Source organism: Leucopleurus acutus (genome assembly GCF_964270905.1).
Source record: "Leucopleurus acutus genome assembly, chromosome: 8".
Taxonomy (NCBI): Eukaryota; Metazoa; Chordata; class Mammalia; order Artiodactyla; family Delphinidae; genus Leucopleurus; species Leucopleurus acutus.
In genome coordinates, this window is record NC_139151.1 from 106,358,190 (window position 1) to 106,371,453 (window position 13,264).

At 46.1% G+C, this 13,264-nt stretch overlaps 1 protein-coding gene across 1 annotated transcript in view; it reads left to right on the top strand.

Annotated features, from left to right (window-relative positions):
* Positions 1-12,688, top strand: part of PPFIA1 (PTPRF interacting protein alpha 1) — an 89,660-nt gene extending 76,972 nt beyond the window's left edge. Inside the window, exons 22-28 of the mRNA XM_082844956.1 lie at positions 3,431-3,606; positions 3,707-3,804; positions 5,544-5,719; positions 6,428-6,496; positions 7,721-7,886; positions 10,569-10,637; positions 11,311-12,688. Coding sequence (XP_082701082.1) covers positions 3,431-3,606; positions 3,707-3,804; positions 5,544-5,719; positions 6,428-6,496; positions 7,721-7,886; positions 10,569-10,627 — 744 coding nt within the window. The 3' untranslated portion in view covers positions 10,628-10,637; positions 11,311-12,688. The remainder of the gene's footprint in view (positions 1-3,430; positions 3,607-3,706; positions 3,805-5,543; positions 5,720-6,427; positions 6,497-7,720; positions 7,887-10,568; positions 10,638-11,310) is intronic.
* Positions 12,689-13,264: the final 576 nt, after the last annotated feature.

Genomic DNA, 13,264 nt, shown 5'->3' on the forward strand with positions numbered 1-13,264 from the left:
GATTTGTATGTGTGATCATTTCAGTGATGGAAAGATAGACCCTGTAGAGTCTCTTGTATCCCAGATGTTCTCTGACCATGAGAGAGCCCCATTGTGTGCTTTCTTTCAGAGGCTGTGATGACAGCCTAGGAGGTGTGGGTCTCCCTTGGATTGAGCCTGATTTTCCCAGAAACCTATATGATCGACCATTGAGGTGTGACTAGAGTACCTAAGGAGTAAACAAAGATACAGAAGCTTCTGCTTCCATGGAATTCTCTGTTTAGAAATGTCTTTGCATCTTGTGTCTCTTTAAGAACACATAATCCGCAAGAAAGGAAATAATACCAGGTATTCACGCTGTAAGTGTCAGGCTATGAGAGATATTCACGCTGTAAGTGTCAGGCTATGAGAGATATTCACGCTGTAGGTGGCAGGCTATGAGAGATATTCACGCTGTAGGTGGCAGGCTATGAGAGATATTCACGCCGTAGGTGTCAGGCTATGAGAGATATTCATGCTGTAGGTGGCAGGCTATGAGAGATATTCATGCTGTAGGTGTCAGGCTATGAGAGATATTCACGCTGTAGGTGTCAGGCTATGAGAGATATTCACGCTGTAGGTGTCAGGCTATGAGAGATATTCACGCTGTAGGTGTCAGGCTATGAGAGATATTCATGCTGTAGGTGTCAGGCTATGAGAGATATTCACGCTGTAGTTGTCAGGCTATGAGAGATATTCATGCTGTAAGTGTCAGGCTTGAGGTGAGAGTTGGGTTTGACAGAATGAAGAAACGTGATATTGGGATGATGTCCCAAAAGTGATGTTTATCTCCACTCATGACTATTTATAGAATTTTTTTTTTCTATTAGAAACATTTTTTTTTCTTATTAGAATTTGAGTGTTCTTGCTGGAGTCTGAATCATTCCTTCCAGCTTTGTTGGTATTAATAATAGATTAGAGGGCTTCTCTGGTGGTGCAGAGGTTGAGAGTCTGCCTGCCGATGCAGGGGACACGGGTTCGTGCCCCGGTCCGGGAAGATCCTACATGCCGCGGAGCGGCTGGGCCCATGAGCCATGGCCGCTGAACCTGCGCGTCCGGAGCCTGTGCTCCGCAACGGGAGAGGCCACAACAGTGAGAGGCCTGCGTACCGCAAAAAAAAAAAAATAGATTAGAGGCCATATTTTTGAGACAGACCATGGTGGTGGTCGAGAGATACTATTTCCAAGGATTGCATAATGTACAGAATTCCTCTGAATATACCTTAGTCTTCCTGGACTGCAGAACGTCAAGTACCTTTCTTTGGTGTGTGTGTATAGACATATGATGTGTTTATTTTTCATTGTGCAGACCTTGCACATATTCTGTTAGATTTGTCCCTGAGGATTTCGTGGGTTTTGATGATGTTATAATAAGTGGTATTTTTAAAAATTTCAATTTCCAGTTTATTTCTAGTATTTACAAGTATTGTGCATTTTTATATGTTGACCTTGTATCCTGCAACTTTGCTAATAAACTCATTTTTATTCTTGTAACTGTTTTGCGGATTCATTTTCGACATTAATAACCAGGTCATCTGCAAATACCGTTTTATTGCTTTTCCAATTCATATGATTTTGATTTCATTTTTCTTGTCTTATTACAGTGACTAGGCGTTCCAATACAGTGTTGAATAAAAGTTGCAAGAGCAGACATCCTTGCTTTGTTCCTGACCTTAGGGAGAGTGCATTGCGTGTTGTCAGCTCTCCGTTTTTGTAAATGCTCTGTATGTGAGGTCGAGGCAGTTTTCTTCCATTCCTAGATTGCTGAGATTCCTGTATATACATGATGAATATCGTCAGATGCCTTTTCTTTGTCTTTTGAGATGATATTATGGTTTTTCTTTTCAGTTCATCGATACAGTGAATTTCATTGGTTTTTCAAACATTGACCCAACCTTACGTTCTTGGGATAAGCCCTACTTGTCATGATACCCTGTTCGTTTAATTGATGAGTGATCTCCTGATACTTCGTTAAGGAATTCTGCATCTGTGTCTCTGAGGGATATTGGTTTGCAGTTTTCTTATTATATGTTTCTCTGGTTTAGGTATCAAGATAATTCCAGCCTTGTAGAATGAGTTAGGCGTTTTTTTTCTTCACTGTTTTGGAATAGTTTGTGTAGAATTGGTATTTTTTTCATAAATGCTTGATCGGGTTCACTAGTGAAGCCATTTAGGGTAGAGATTTTATGTGTGTGCGTGTATGGGTGGGTAGAAGGTTTGTAACTACAAATTTGAGTTTTAATAGATTCAGGTTATCTGTTTCTTACTGAGTGGCTTTCATAAATTGTGTCTTTCTAGAAATTAGACTACTTTATGTAAGTTGCTTAAAGTTGTTCACAGTTTACCCTTGTTGCTATCCTTTCAATGTCTATAGGATCTGTACTGATGTCCCCTCTTTCATTCTTGACATTGGTGGTTTATGTCTTCTCTTTTTTCTTGATCACTCTGGTTAGTCAATTTTATTGATATCTATGAAGAAATTGATTTTAGTTTCATTGTTTTATTTTCTGTTTTCTTGGTTTCCATTTCATTGATTTCTGCTCCTTTGTTTTCTTCTTTCTGCTTCATTGATTCCTAATTTAATTCTGTTGAGGTCAGAGAACATACTTTGTATGATTTCAGTCACTTTGAGTATGCTGAGACTTGTCTGCCTTGAAGAGTGTTCCATATCCCCTTGAAAAGAACGTATCGTGCTGTTGGATGGAGTGTTACATAAAATGTCAGTTAGGTTAGGTTGGTTGATAGCATTGTTTAAGGCTTCTCTATCCTTACTGGGGTTGGTTGGTTGTCTGTTTTGGCTTCCTCGTTCAATCAGTTACTGAATAATTGAGAGAGGAGGGTTGAGGTCTCTGACTGTAATTGTGCGTTTGTCTCTTTCTCCTTTCAGCCTGTCAGTTACTGCTTTGCTTATCGGTCCTTTTAAAACTATTTTTTAATTCACTGGACTGACTTGGAAATTAACAGATGTTTTGTTAAGGAAATTTGGAAAACAAAACGTTAAAAATAAAATTAAAGACAGCCAGAGATATTGTTAATGAGTAGAGTTAGATGGATCCTTCAAACTTGTTCATGAGTCGTGATTATTATGTATAAAAGCTATTTCAGAAAAGTAATGTGTAGTCAGTTATAATTTTATCGTGGTTGTTAAATACGTTAAATTTATACACACAAGAGAGTCATAGAGTTTTAATGGCATAATTCCTTTTGTATAAAATTTTGCCAGCAAATTTATAAGGTAGTAAATAAGAGATCAAGTTATTTTGAAATTATAAGCAATCACGTTGTCGTTAGCTTATCAGCCTTTGAGAATATGTAACAGATTAAAAAGCCAGTTTAAAGATGATATAAACGGTCCTTGTGGCTGCTTTCATGGGCTTTTTCCTGAGCTGATCGTCCTTGATTATTGAAAGCAGACACTGGCATACGGGGACATGAACCACGAGTGGATCGGCAACGAGTGGCTGCCCAGCCTGGGCCTCCCGCAGTACCGGAGCTACTTCATGGAGTGCCTCGTGGACGCGCGGATGCTCGACCACTTGACCAAGAAAGACCTTCGCGGGCAACTGAAAATGGTCGATAGTTTTCACAGGTTAGTCGCCGTAAGTAGTTCTTGCTAATTCGCTGAGAGACGTTTGACTGTTGCCCGGTCTAAATTTTTTCTTTTTTTTTTCTTTTTCTCTTGGAAATAGAAACAGTTTCCAGTGTGGAATTATGTGCCTGCGAAGGTTAAATTATGACCGGAAAGAACTGGAAAGAAAAAGAGAAGAAAGCCAGAATGAACTGAAAGGTTAGTACAGTCGTGTTTCTTGCTTCCCAGTGTACTAGCAGCCTCAGTGATTTCCTGTTTTAAAGAAAAAAATCAGGAAATGCTTTAAGTGGAGAAAACGTGTCTGGCATCATTACAGAGGAGGGAGTGTTTTTAAGATCCTCCTCTGTGGCCAGAGCACTTGTGCCTGTGTCCTTGTGCTCAGTCTATAGGTTAAGTGTCTCAAGGTAAACATTTTTCCCATGACTCTAGAGATTTCCTGTTACTATGACACGTGTCCTGTTTCACTCAGAAATGCTGCTACACACTGTAGATAATTCCAGAGCTGAAAAGAACGAGACCTGCTGTTCACTCATTTGACTTAAGTGTGAAAAACACTGCTCTGCATCTGTCAAAGGACTTGAGGAGTGCAGAGGAGAGCAGCGCGTGGCTCTCCTCCCAGGCTGGGGCGAGCGGGCCTTGAAGGTGCAGTGGGAGCTGCTTAGCCAGGGAGGAGGGCAGAGGCATTTCAGCTAGAAGGCGGTGTGGAGGCCTGGGAGGACGTGGGCTGTCCCACTGGGAGATGTCAGATGCTTGTCTCCGAGGGGGAGCGTCTCACTCTGTGCGCCTCTCAGTGATCAGGTAGTGATTAAGCTCGATGTAAATCCTCCCAGCATTTTCAGAAAATAAATCTAATAATATTAAGAGTAATAATAATAGTAAGACTTAGGGAACGAGTCCAGGCACTTTCAAAGGCTACTTTATTTAATCCTCGCCACAGCACTGTGAGCGTCAGTGCTGTTTTCATCCCCAGCTTTTACTAAGAAGGAAACTAAAGGTAAATACGGCTGGGGAGATGCGGCCCATGTGAAGGATGGTTGAGTCGTGATTGAGTTGATGTGAAACATGAGAAAAGGCAGAAGCCAACATCTATATATTCTATACCTTTATCCAGAAAAGGGCGTTGGAAATGAAATCTGTGCATCTGTTTCACTTGTTTTCTCTATGGTTTAAATGGTTTAAATCTCCTTACGGTGGATGGGAGCTGCCTTTGAAAGTAATCGGTGATCACCTGCGGCTCTGTGTAGCTCTCTATCATCTGCGGCTACGTGTAGCCCTCTATCACCTGCGGCTCTGTGTAGCTCTCTGTCACCTGCGGCTCTGTGTAGCTCTCTGCTAGCACAGACTTACTCATTTATGACTTGGCTTAACATGAAATCTTCCCCCCAAATCTCCAATATGCTGGAGAATATCTTTAAGTTTCTCTCTTTTTAACAAAAGAGAGACAACAAAAATGGCTTCAAGAAAAAAGACTTCACAATTCTAAGCGAGAGGTTGATGCTGAATTGAGCAGGGTGTCCAGATACGGCGCCAGCTCCTCCTTGGGACGGGAAGAAAGTATATCAGAAGACTCTCACGTCTGTATCTGAGACGTGTTCGTACCTGGTGGGCGTTCACATCCTTGTGTGTCCTTTTATTTCTGATCCCCGGATCCTCGTTTTCTGTTCTCTAGAAACTAAGTGTACGTAATAACTTCATTCCTCTTGGGTTCACTTGAAGAATGAGTTCTAATGGGACAGTCTCCACTGGAGTGGGGAAGGGCCAAGCCATCAGCGTCTCCGTGCAGGAGGGGCTGGCTGCCCGCCTAACGGTGTCTCCCAGCTTTTGTCAGGAGCTGAAGGGTCAGTTTCGCGGCAGGGATCTTTCCGCCGTGCCTGCAGGGTGTACGTGATGAACACAGCTTTCTGAGGCCACTTTCAAAAGGTTTTATTCATCTGCAGATGTGCTTGTTTGGAGCAACGATCGAGTGATGCGCTGGGCCCTCTCCGTCGGCCTCAGGGAGTACGCGGACAACCTCGTAGAGAGCGGCGTGCACGGCGCCCTCCTGGCCCTAGACGAGACCTTCGACTTCAACGCGCTGGCCCTCTTGCTACAGATCCCCACGCAGAACACACAGGTACAGCCCAGACGCCGGGCCTTCACTGGGGCGCAGCGTGTGGTCCGTTGCCCCCATGCAGACATGCTGCTGCCTATCTGAATGGAGACCAAACTTAACAACATCTCAGACCACTAGTAATCTCATTCCATACCAAATCCGTCATATAATAGTTCAAAATCTGTAATGCTTCACTCCTTAGTATTTTTGCCTATTGACTTTTCATTTTCCGTTGGAAGCATGAGAGTCTTACAGTAAACACAATAAGGGGAACTTTCATTCAAGTCAGTACTCTGGTAAGAGTGACGTGTATCGAGATTTAGTTCTTCCGTGGGAAGAGAAATTCTTTGTGTGTCAGATGAAGGTTTTATTAATTTTGTTTCTATGTGTAATTGCAATTCTTGTCGACTTGTGGGCTCATTTGAGAATGAGGGATTTTTTTTTTCTTCTACGGAAGATTGTATATCTTTTGCCAGTACCCCGATCTTCCCACCAGCACCAACCCACAGAGCACACTTTTGTATATAATTTCCAAGAGGTCATGGATCCCTCTCCCCAAAAGGCCATCCACGGACTCCATGTTAAACCCCTGATTTAAAATACTGTCAGAGTTTGAGTTTCTTTGTTTTGTTTTGTTTTTAAAGTCTTGGTTTAAAAAGCAGTCCAGAAATGCTGATATTCAAATGAGATTGTTGAAAGCTGTAGGGTGGTGTTGTTTTATGATTTCAGGCTCGTGCTGTCTTGGAAAGAGAGTTTAACAACCTTTTGGTCATGGGGACCGACAGAAGGTTTGATGAAGTAAGTTTTCAGCTTAATTTACATTAATGCAACTTTAAAAGTCAGTATCTTATCATACTTGTATGAACCATGTAGTCAGGGTATTTCTTCTAAATGTGGAGACAATTTTACTTTACAAGTTAAGCTTTGCTCTTAAAAATTTATTAACAAATGAGCTATTAAAAAATTAATATCTTTGGACTTCCCTGGTGGCACAGTGGTTAAGAATCCGCCTGCCAATGCAGGGGACACGGGTTCGAGCCCTGGTCCGGGAAGGTCCCACATGCCGCGGAGCAGCTAAGCCCGTGCGCCACAACTACTGAGCCTGCGCTCTAGAGCCCGCGAGCCACAACTACTGAAGCCCGTGCGCCTAGAACCCGTGCTCCGCGACAAAAGAAGCCCCCTCGGTGAGAAGCCCGCGCACCACAACGAAGAGTAGCCCCTGCGCACCACAACTAGGGAAAGCCCGTGGGCAGCAACAAAGACCCAGCATAGCCAAAAATAAATAAATAAAATTAATCTTTAAAAAATGAATGGCTTCAGTAAGATAGGGGTTTGTATTTTTTTTTAATTTTTGCTATTTAACTTTTGATACCCCTCAAAGGTATTTTTTTATATCGTGAAACACTGGTTTCAGCTTAGGAATGGAGTCTAAGTTGTGTTTTGGGGACCAGCTGGATGTCTTACCCTAATCCAGAGCCCCTGTGCTTTGGGGGACTGTTTCATAAGTATATTGGAAAGCACAAAATATTAATTTCCCCTTACACAAAACCATGACTCATTTATTCCCACACTTATCGTTATTCTCTTCATTGGACATTAAGGAAACTTGAGTTTGACAAAGAGAGTAGAAGGGCACCTAAAGCAGCATTTGCTGGCTCTGTCCCAGCATGAGACAGAATTGTTTACAGCTCGAAAACTGTTTTTAAAGACAAATAAAAACGTGTTATATTATATAGCAAGAAGGTGATTCCTTCAAGATAAGAAGTGAAGCCTGGTAATTGTCAGGAGGAACGTACACCTGGGCGGCCCAGGCAGTCCTGGTTGATGCTCGGTTAGGGTCCCAGCATCAGTGGTACCGGGCCCCCGGCCACTCTCCACAGTTCCCAGCTAATCACATGGTTGTCACGAACGGGGTGAAATAAAGATGCGGTAACAAGCTCAGTCATTTTAAAGGGCTGGTAACTTTATGTTTTTGTCCTTTATTTTTAAATCTGTCTTGTTTTCTGTCCTTTAATTCACCAGGATGATGATAAAAGCTTTAGGAGAGCACCTTCTTGGAGAAAAAAATTTAGACCAAAGGATGTTCGTGGCTTAGCTGCTGGGTCAGCAGAGACTCTCCCCGCAAATTTCCGGGTCCCGTCCTCTCTGTCCTCGCCCTCTGTGCAGCCAAAGAAGATGCAGCTGGACGGTAGGTGATGCAGTGCTGCCCCAGCCGTTGGTAGGCGGCTTGAGCAGCTCTGGGACTGGAACGTTAATAATGATCTAGAATGGCCTACTTAATATGTGACAAGGCACTTGAGTACTGTTGCATGCCCAGGTGTAAATGTTTAAAATTAATCCTAACATCTGTTTATAAAAGTTTAACAGTAATAGAGTCTTAATTCTTAAGTTCTTGTCTGGTTGAATATTAGCATACTCTTCTAACTAATAAAACTAAGAATCGTGTGTATTCTCAGAGCGTTAGATCGACACCCATGCTCGTAAAGATGTGTGTGTGGCAGGCAGCGCTCAGAAGCTGTTTCATAAAATAGCACATAGTAGTTTTCAGACCCCACCAGCTCCCCCTCGACTTCTCTTCACGCTAGAACGGTGACTGAGTCCATTTGAAATAACCTCCACCTTCCTGTCCTCCCTCCGTCCTCACTGTTATTTGTCCCTTGCACGCTGTAGAAGGCCAGGGAGAAGGAAGAAGGTGAGGCCGAGAGAAGTCATCACCCGAGCATGGCTGGGCCCATAGTCATTTCACACCCAGCTCTGCTCTTCCCTTTGACAACCGCTCTGCCAGAGAGCACCGCCAGTTAAGGGTGGGCTCTCAGCGCTGCTATGTCCCCACTCGGCAGCAAAAGCGAGACGGACGGCCTGGGTCTGAGTCTGGCCCTGCGGCCTAGGAGGCGCCTTGAGCACCGCTCCTCAGTTTCCCATCTGGGAAAGGGTCGTCTTAGGGCACCCTCCTCCCCGGCTGCCCGTGCCGGTTACACAAGTGATTCACAGAGCGGGTCACGGCTCAGGAAAGCGCCTGGCACGTCCTCAGTCCCGTGAGGGCGGAGCCCTTAGGGCCGCTGCGGCGCTGCTGTTACTCAGGCCGTCCCCACGCCTGCCGTGGCCGGGCTGCAGGAGAGCGAGGGGTTTTCGAAGTGTGCTGACGGGGTTTGCAGTTTTCTCCTGTTATCAGCCCTTCCCGTGCGTAGGTTTGTAAGTTTTGCTCCCACTTGCCTGTATGAAAATCAGAGCAGAGTGCATTTAGGGAAGCCGTTGCTACATAAGCTGGGCACTTTAGTGAGGGCGGTTTACAGATGTGGTTTTTTTTGTTTTTTTTTTTGTTTTTTTTGCGATACACGGGCCTCTCACTGCTGCGGCCTCTCCCGTTGCGGAGCACAGGCTCCGGACGCGCAGGCTCAGCGGCCATGGCTCACAGGCCCAGCCGCTCCGCGGCATGTGGGATCTTCCCGGACCGGGGCATGAACCCGTGTCCCCTGCATCGGCAGGCGGACCCTCAACCACTGCGCCACCAGGGAAGCCCCATTTTTACGGATTTTAACCGTAGCTTGGCCTTCAATTTATTGGATAGTCTAAGTGAGTGCTTTCTTATTTTCCTCACTGCTTCATTTCCATTCTCCTCGTTATAAATCGCATTTCGCTGTTAAATGCTCACAGTGATGTTAACATTAGAGTTTTGATAAATTAAAAATACTCCTAGAAAGAGGTGTAGGCAGTATATTATATGGGAGATGACTTTTTACCCTTGTGTGATAAGGAAGGCATAAACTATTAAAATGGGTTGTTTTCATGGCTTTTGAAGGCAAAAAGTGCAGCAGGTCCCTGGGGTTCTTAGGATCAGAAGGATTTAGAAAGATGCTGTGCGGGACTTCCCCAGTGGCCCAGTGGTTAAGGCGCCACGCTTCCAGTGCAGGGGGCGCAGGTTCGATCCCTGGTCGGGAACTAAGCCTGTGTGCCACGTGGTGTGGCCAAATATAAATAAATAAAGTAAAATAAAATGTCCAAATCAATGGCTTTAAAAACAAAAAAAAAGATCTGCTCCGATCATTAGCGCCAGCTGTCTTAAGCCCTTTCTGGAACCGCGGCCAAATATTGGTCAAATGTGTTCCTGGTGGACCTGTGGGGAAACGAAATATGTTGAATTGGGAGCAGCGGATTTCTGCTAGGGGTATGGAAATTTCTTACCCAGTTTAAAGCGGGGTGAGGGCTTACCTATTGGGCCCCGCAGCCTGTTTCTTGACAAGAAAAGAATCGTCAGTGGTGACATCCTTTCGGGTGGAAGCTGACACTGGGCTTCTTCCGCTTTGTTAGCTACATCCCAGTCCTCTGCCCTCTGCCCACTGTCGAAGCTGCTGGGGAAGGCTCCCAGGGGAGAGAGAGCAGGCGGGTCCCCCTGGGGCAACAGAGCGCGGGGCCTCCGGGCCATCGGTGCTGGGCTTCAGTCCCCTTGGCGGGGCCCGTCACGTGGCCGCTGTCACTGTTGCCCGACTACCGTCCTCGCGGATACAGCGAAAGAGAAGTCCAGGCGCTCTCTGAATCTAGAGGGTTTAAGGAGGGACCACGTGGTCACGCTGAGTAGTCATCACCCACCGTGCAGGCGTTTCTCTGTCATCTGACTGCGGCTGCTGCTGTAGTGTGACCTCCCCGTGCCCCCCAGGGTGGCGGAGGTGAAGGGAACCCTCACGTGGTGGCCCTTAGGCTCCCTTTCTCTGGCTCGTCCGCCCCTCCCCCTCTGGTGGTTTCCCCCAGAGCCCTCAGGAGGTAGCCGCTGTGGATGTGAGTGCGTGTCCGTCCTTGTGGCCCCGTGTGCCGTCCCACCACTAACCGCACGCTGTGTTTGCACGCTTCCTCCCTCCCGTGCTTGTCGGACCAGGCAGCGTGGCGGGAGCGCAGAGGCTGGACTCCGCTGCAGTCAGGACTTACTCCTGCTGAGCCAACGCCGGTGAGTACAGGGCGGCCCTGGCCCCGGCCCGCAGGTGCGGGGAGGCCACGCCCTGGCGCCGGAGCGTCCGGGGGGATGGGGCGGCAGGAGAGCGGAAGGTGACCTTGGCCCTTAGCTGCCGCCGGGAGTGGTCAGTGCACGGCCCGGGTCTCCCTCGCGTTGCCCTGCGTGCTGGTGTCGCTCCCGCGTCAGCGGCGCTGCAGCACTGTGTCTTGCGTGCACATTCTCAAAGGGAACAAGCCCCAAAGCATCAGGGTTCACGAGGCTGCACCGCCGTGTGCCTCTCAGTCCAGAGGCCCGTCTTTAAAACGAAACTGCGCTGGCATCTCGGGGTCGGCCGCTGCTGAGGGGCCACCCTTGCTTTGCAGGTGGTGCTGTGGGTGGGTGTGGGCCCGGGAGCCCAGCCTTCCCCTCGCTGCTCTCAGGGTTCTGTTGTCACGTCTCAGCTGGAATGCATGATTGGTTTTCGTATTAGTACCTTTTAGATGTGTGTCAAAAGAAAGTCAGTCAAGGAATTCTCTCCGTGATCCGCTTGGTCCTTGATACTTACCTACGTTCCAAAAGCAGCCAAAGCACAGAACGTAGGGCTTGGGGACGGGTCGTGGAGGGGTAGGAGCTCGGGCACTTGAAGCTGTCTCGAGACTGACTCGTTTGCTTTTATTTTATTTTCCAGTTTACCCACACTACTTCTACAGATGATTATGCAGCATTTTGAATCCAGCGAAGACTACATTTTGAGCTCAACGGAATCTTTAATCTGTTAATACTTGTTATATGGACCCTAAGATATTTTATTACAGAGTTTTTAATTAGTGAAAAATTCATGAATACCATAGAGAAAATATTTTAGAATTTAATGTTTCTTATATTTATGTAAACTTATGACTTCATTTATATAGTTACTTACTTTTTCATGTATATCCAGGCTATAAATATCCTTTCAGATCAATTCATGTTCTTATATCTGATTTTAGTCTTTCAAAGGAATGTACTGTAATGCTTGTATGTATAAATCCTATGAACAAATATAGGGCTTTTGTAAATTATGCGTTTATTGTAATTATTCTTGTTTAATTTTTTAATGATAAACCATGACAGAGCAAAGGATTTTACCGCGTTTGTAAAATCATGACACAGTGTGCATTACCCTTTACAAAACGTAACCTAGCCCTGCAACAATCATTCTGAAAGAAGCCAACTTACTTTCAAGCAATTGTTGTTGTATTTTAATGACTGACCTTAGCTATCCTTTTTCTAGCAAGAAATGCTTTACTCTGTAGCGTGAAGAGATTAAAAATACGGGGTGTTAAAGAGCAGCTTCTAATCAAATTTGGACTGAAGGGATCATTAGAACGCTCTGAAAATCCCTTCGGACCGGTGGTGAGCTCTCCCGTAGCCTGGCCTCTGTGGATCCGGACGCCTCGTCTTGGGTGGCTGGCAGAAGCCGCGAGCTGGGGGAAGAGCGACTCCGGTGGGGGGGTGGGGCCTGGGCCCCCGCGGCCCGCCGCGCCCGCCCCCTTCCCCGCCCCCCTCCTGGGAAGCCGGGTCAAGGGCACCGACTCTTAGAGGACCAATCACGAAGCACTGCACTCGCTGAGGAGACACTGGCGCACGCGGAAGGTGAAGGCACTGAGATGCTGAGAATAATGTAGTGCGGCTCTAATCAAGGCCTTATTTTTCTGATGTAAATCATCCTTTTACATTTGTCTGTAAACATGTTTAAAGAATGGACCTAGCCGTACATTTTTAGATTTTGACGATATAGCCATTTTGGATTGCATAAGTAGCAAATGTAACTTACTTTTTAATGGCATATTAAAACGCCAGCAAGAGACGTGTTCAGATCATGGCGCATTATTCATTACGCAGCTGCTGTACCGGTGGACAGAGGTGGCGCGTCTTTTTACCTTCGGGCTCTGCCTTTAATTTACTTGTACAGTTCACTGTTACCGTTCTGTTTTTCTATTCATCTTTTGTGAACTTCCTGATTATGTAACAAAGTATGTACAGTCTACTTTTGAACTATTTTTATCACAGTATTATTTATTGCTTTCTTTCAATAAAGTACTGAAGCAGAATTTTCCACTGCCAATACAGAGTACGAGGGTAAGCTGTGCTCCTGCCGAGAACTGACCGCAGCTGTTGCATCTCCCGCTCCAGGCCGACTGATTGGAGCCAGTGTCGTCATATGGAAATTCTGTTATAGGAATGGACGGACAGACTGAAAAGGCTGGACGATGGGAGTGTAGGGTCAGGTGTCCTCCAGAGGGGGACCAGGTGTTCGTGCCCTCGGTTCTGGAGGCCAGAGGCGCCCTCTCATCAGTACCTTCGGGGAGCCGGGCCCTGGAAGCCTCTGCTGCCACAGGCACCGGGCCGATTGTCGGCAACAGCGTGGCGCTGTGTAGGCTCACCTGTGGAGTCCAGGGATGGGGCGGCCGAGGGCAACCCAGACCTGGACCCGAAGGAGGACACCCGGGGATGTGCGTGTGCTCACGTGCATGTGTGTGGGTGTGGGTGCTTTTTAATTTTTTTTTTTTTAGTCAGCAAATTTTATTCACATATTCCATAGAAACAGGAATGTAGCGAGGGAGTTAGGGAAGTATGAAAAAAGATTTTTAATGCAGAAT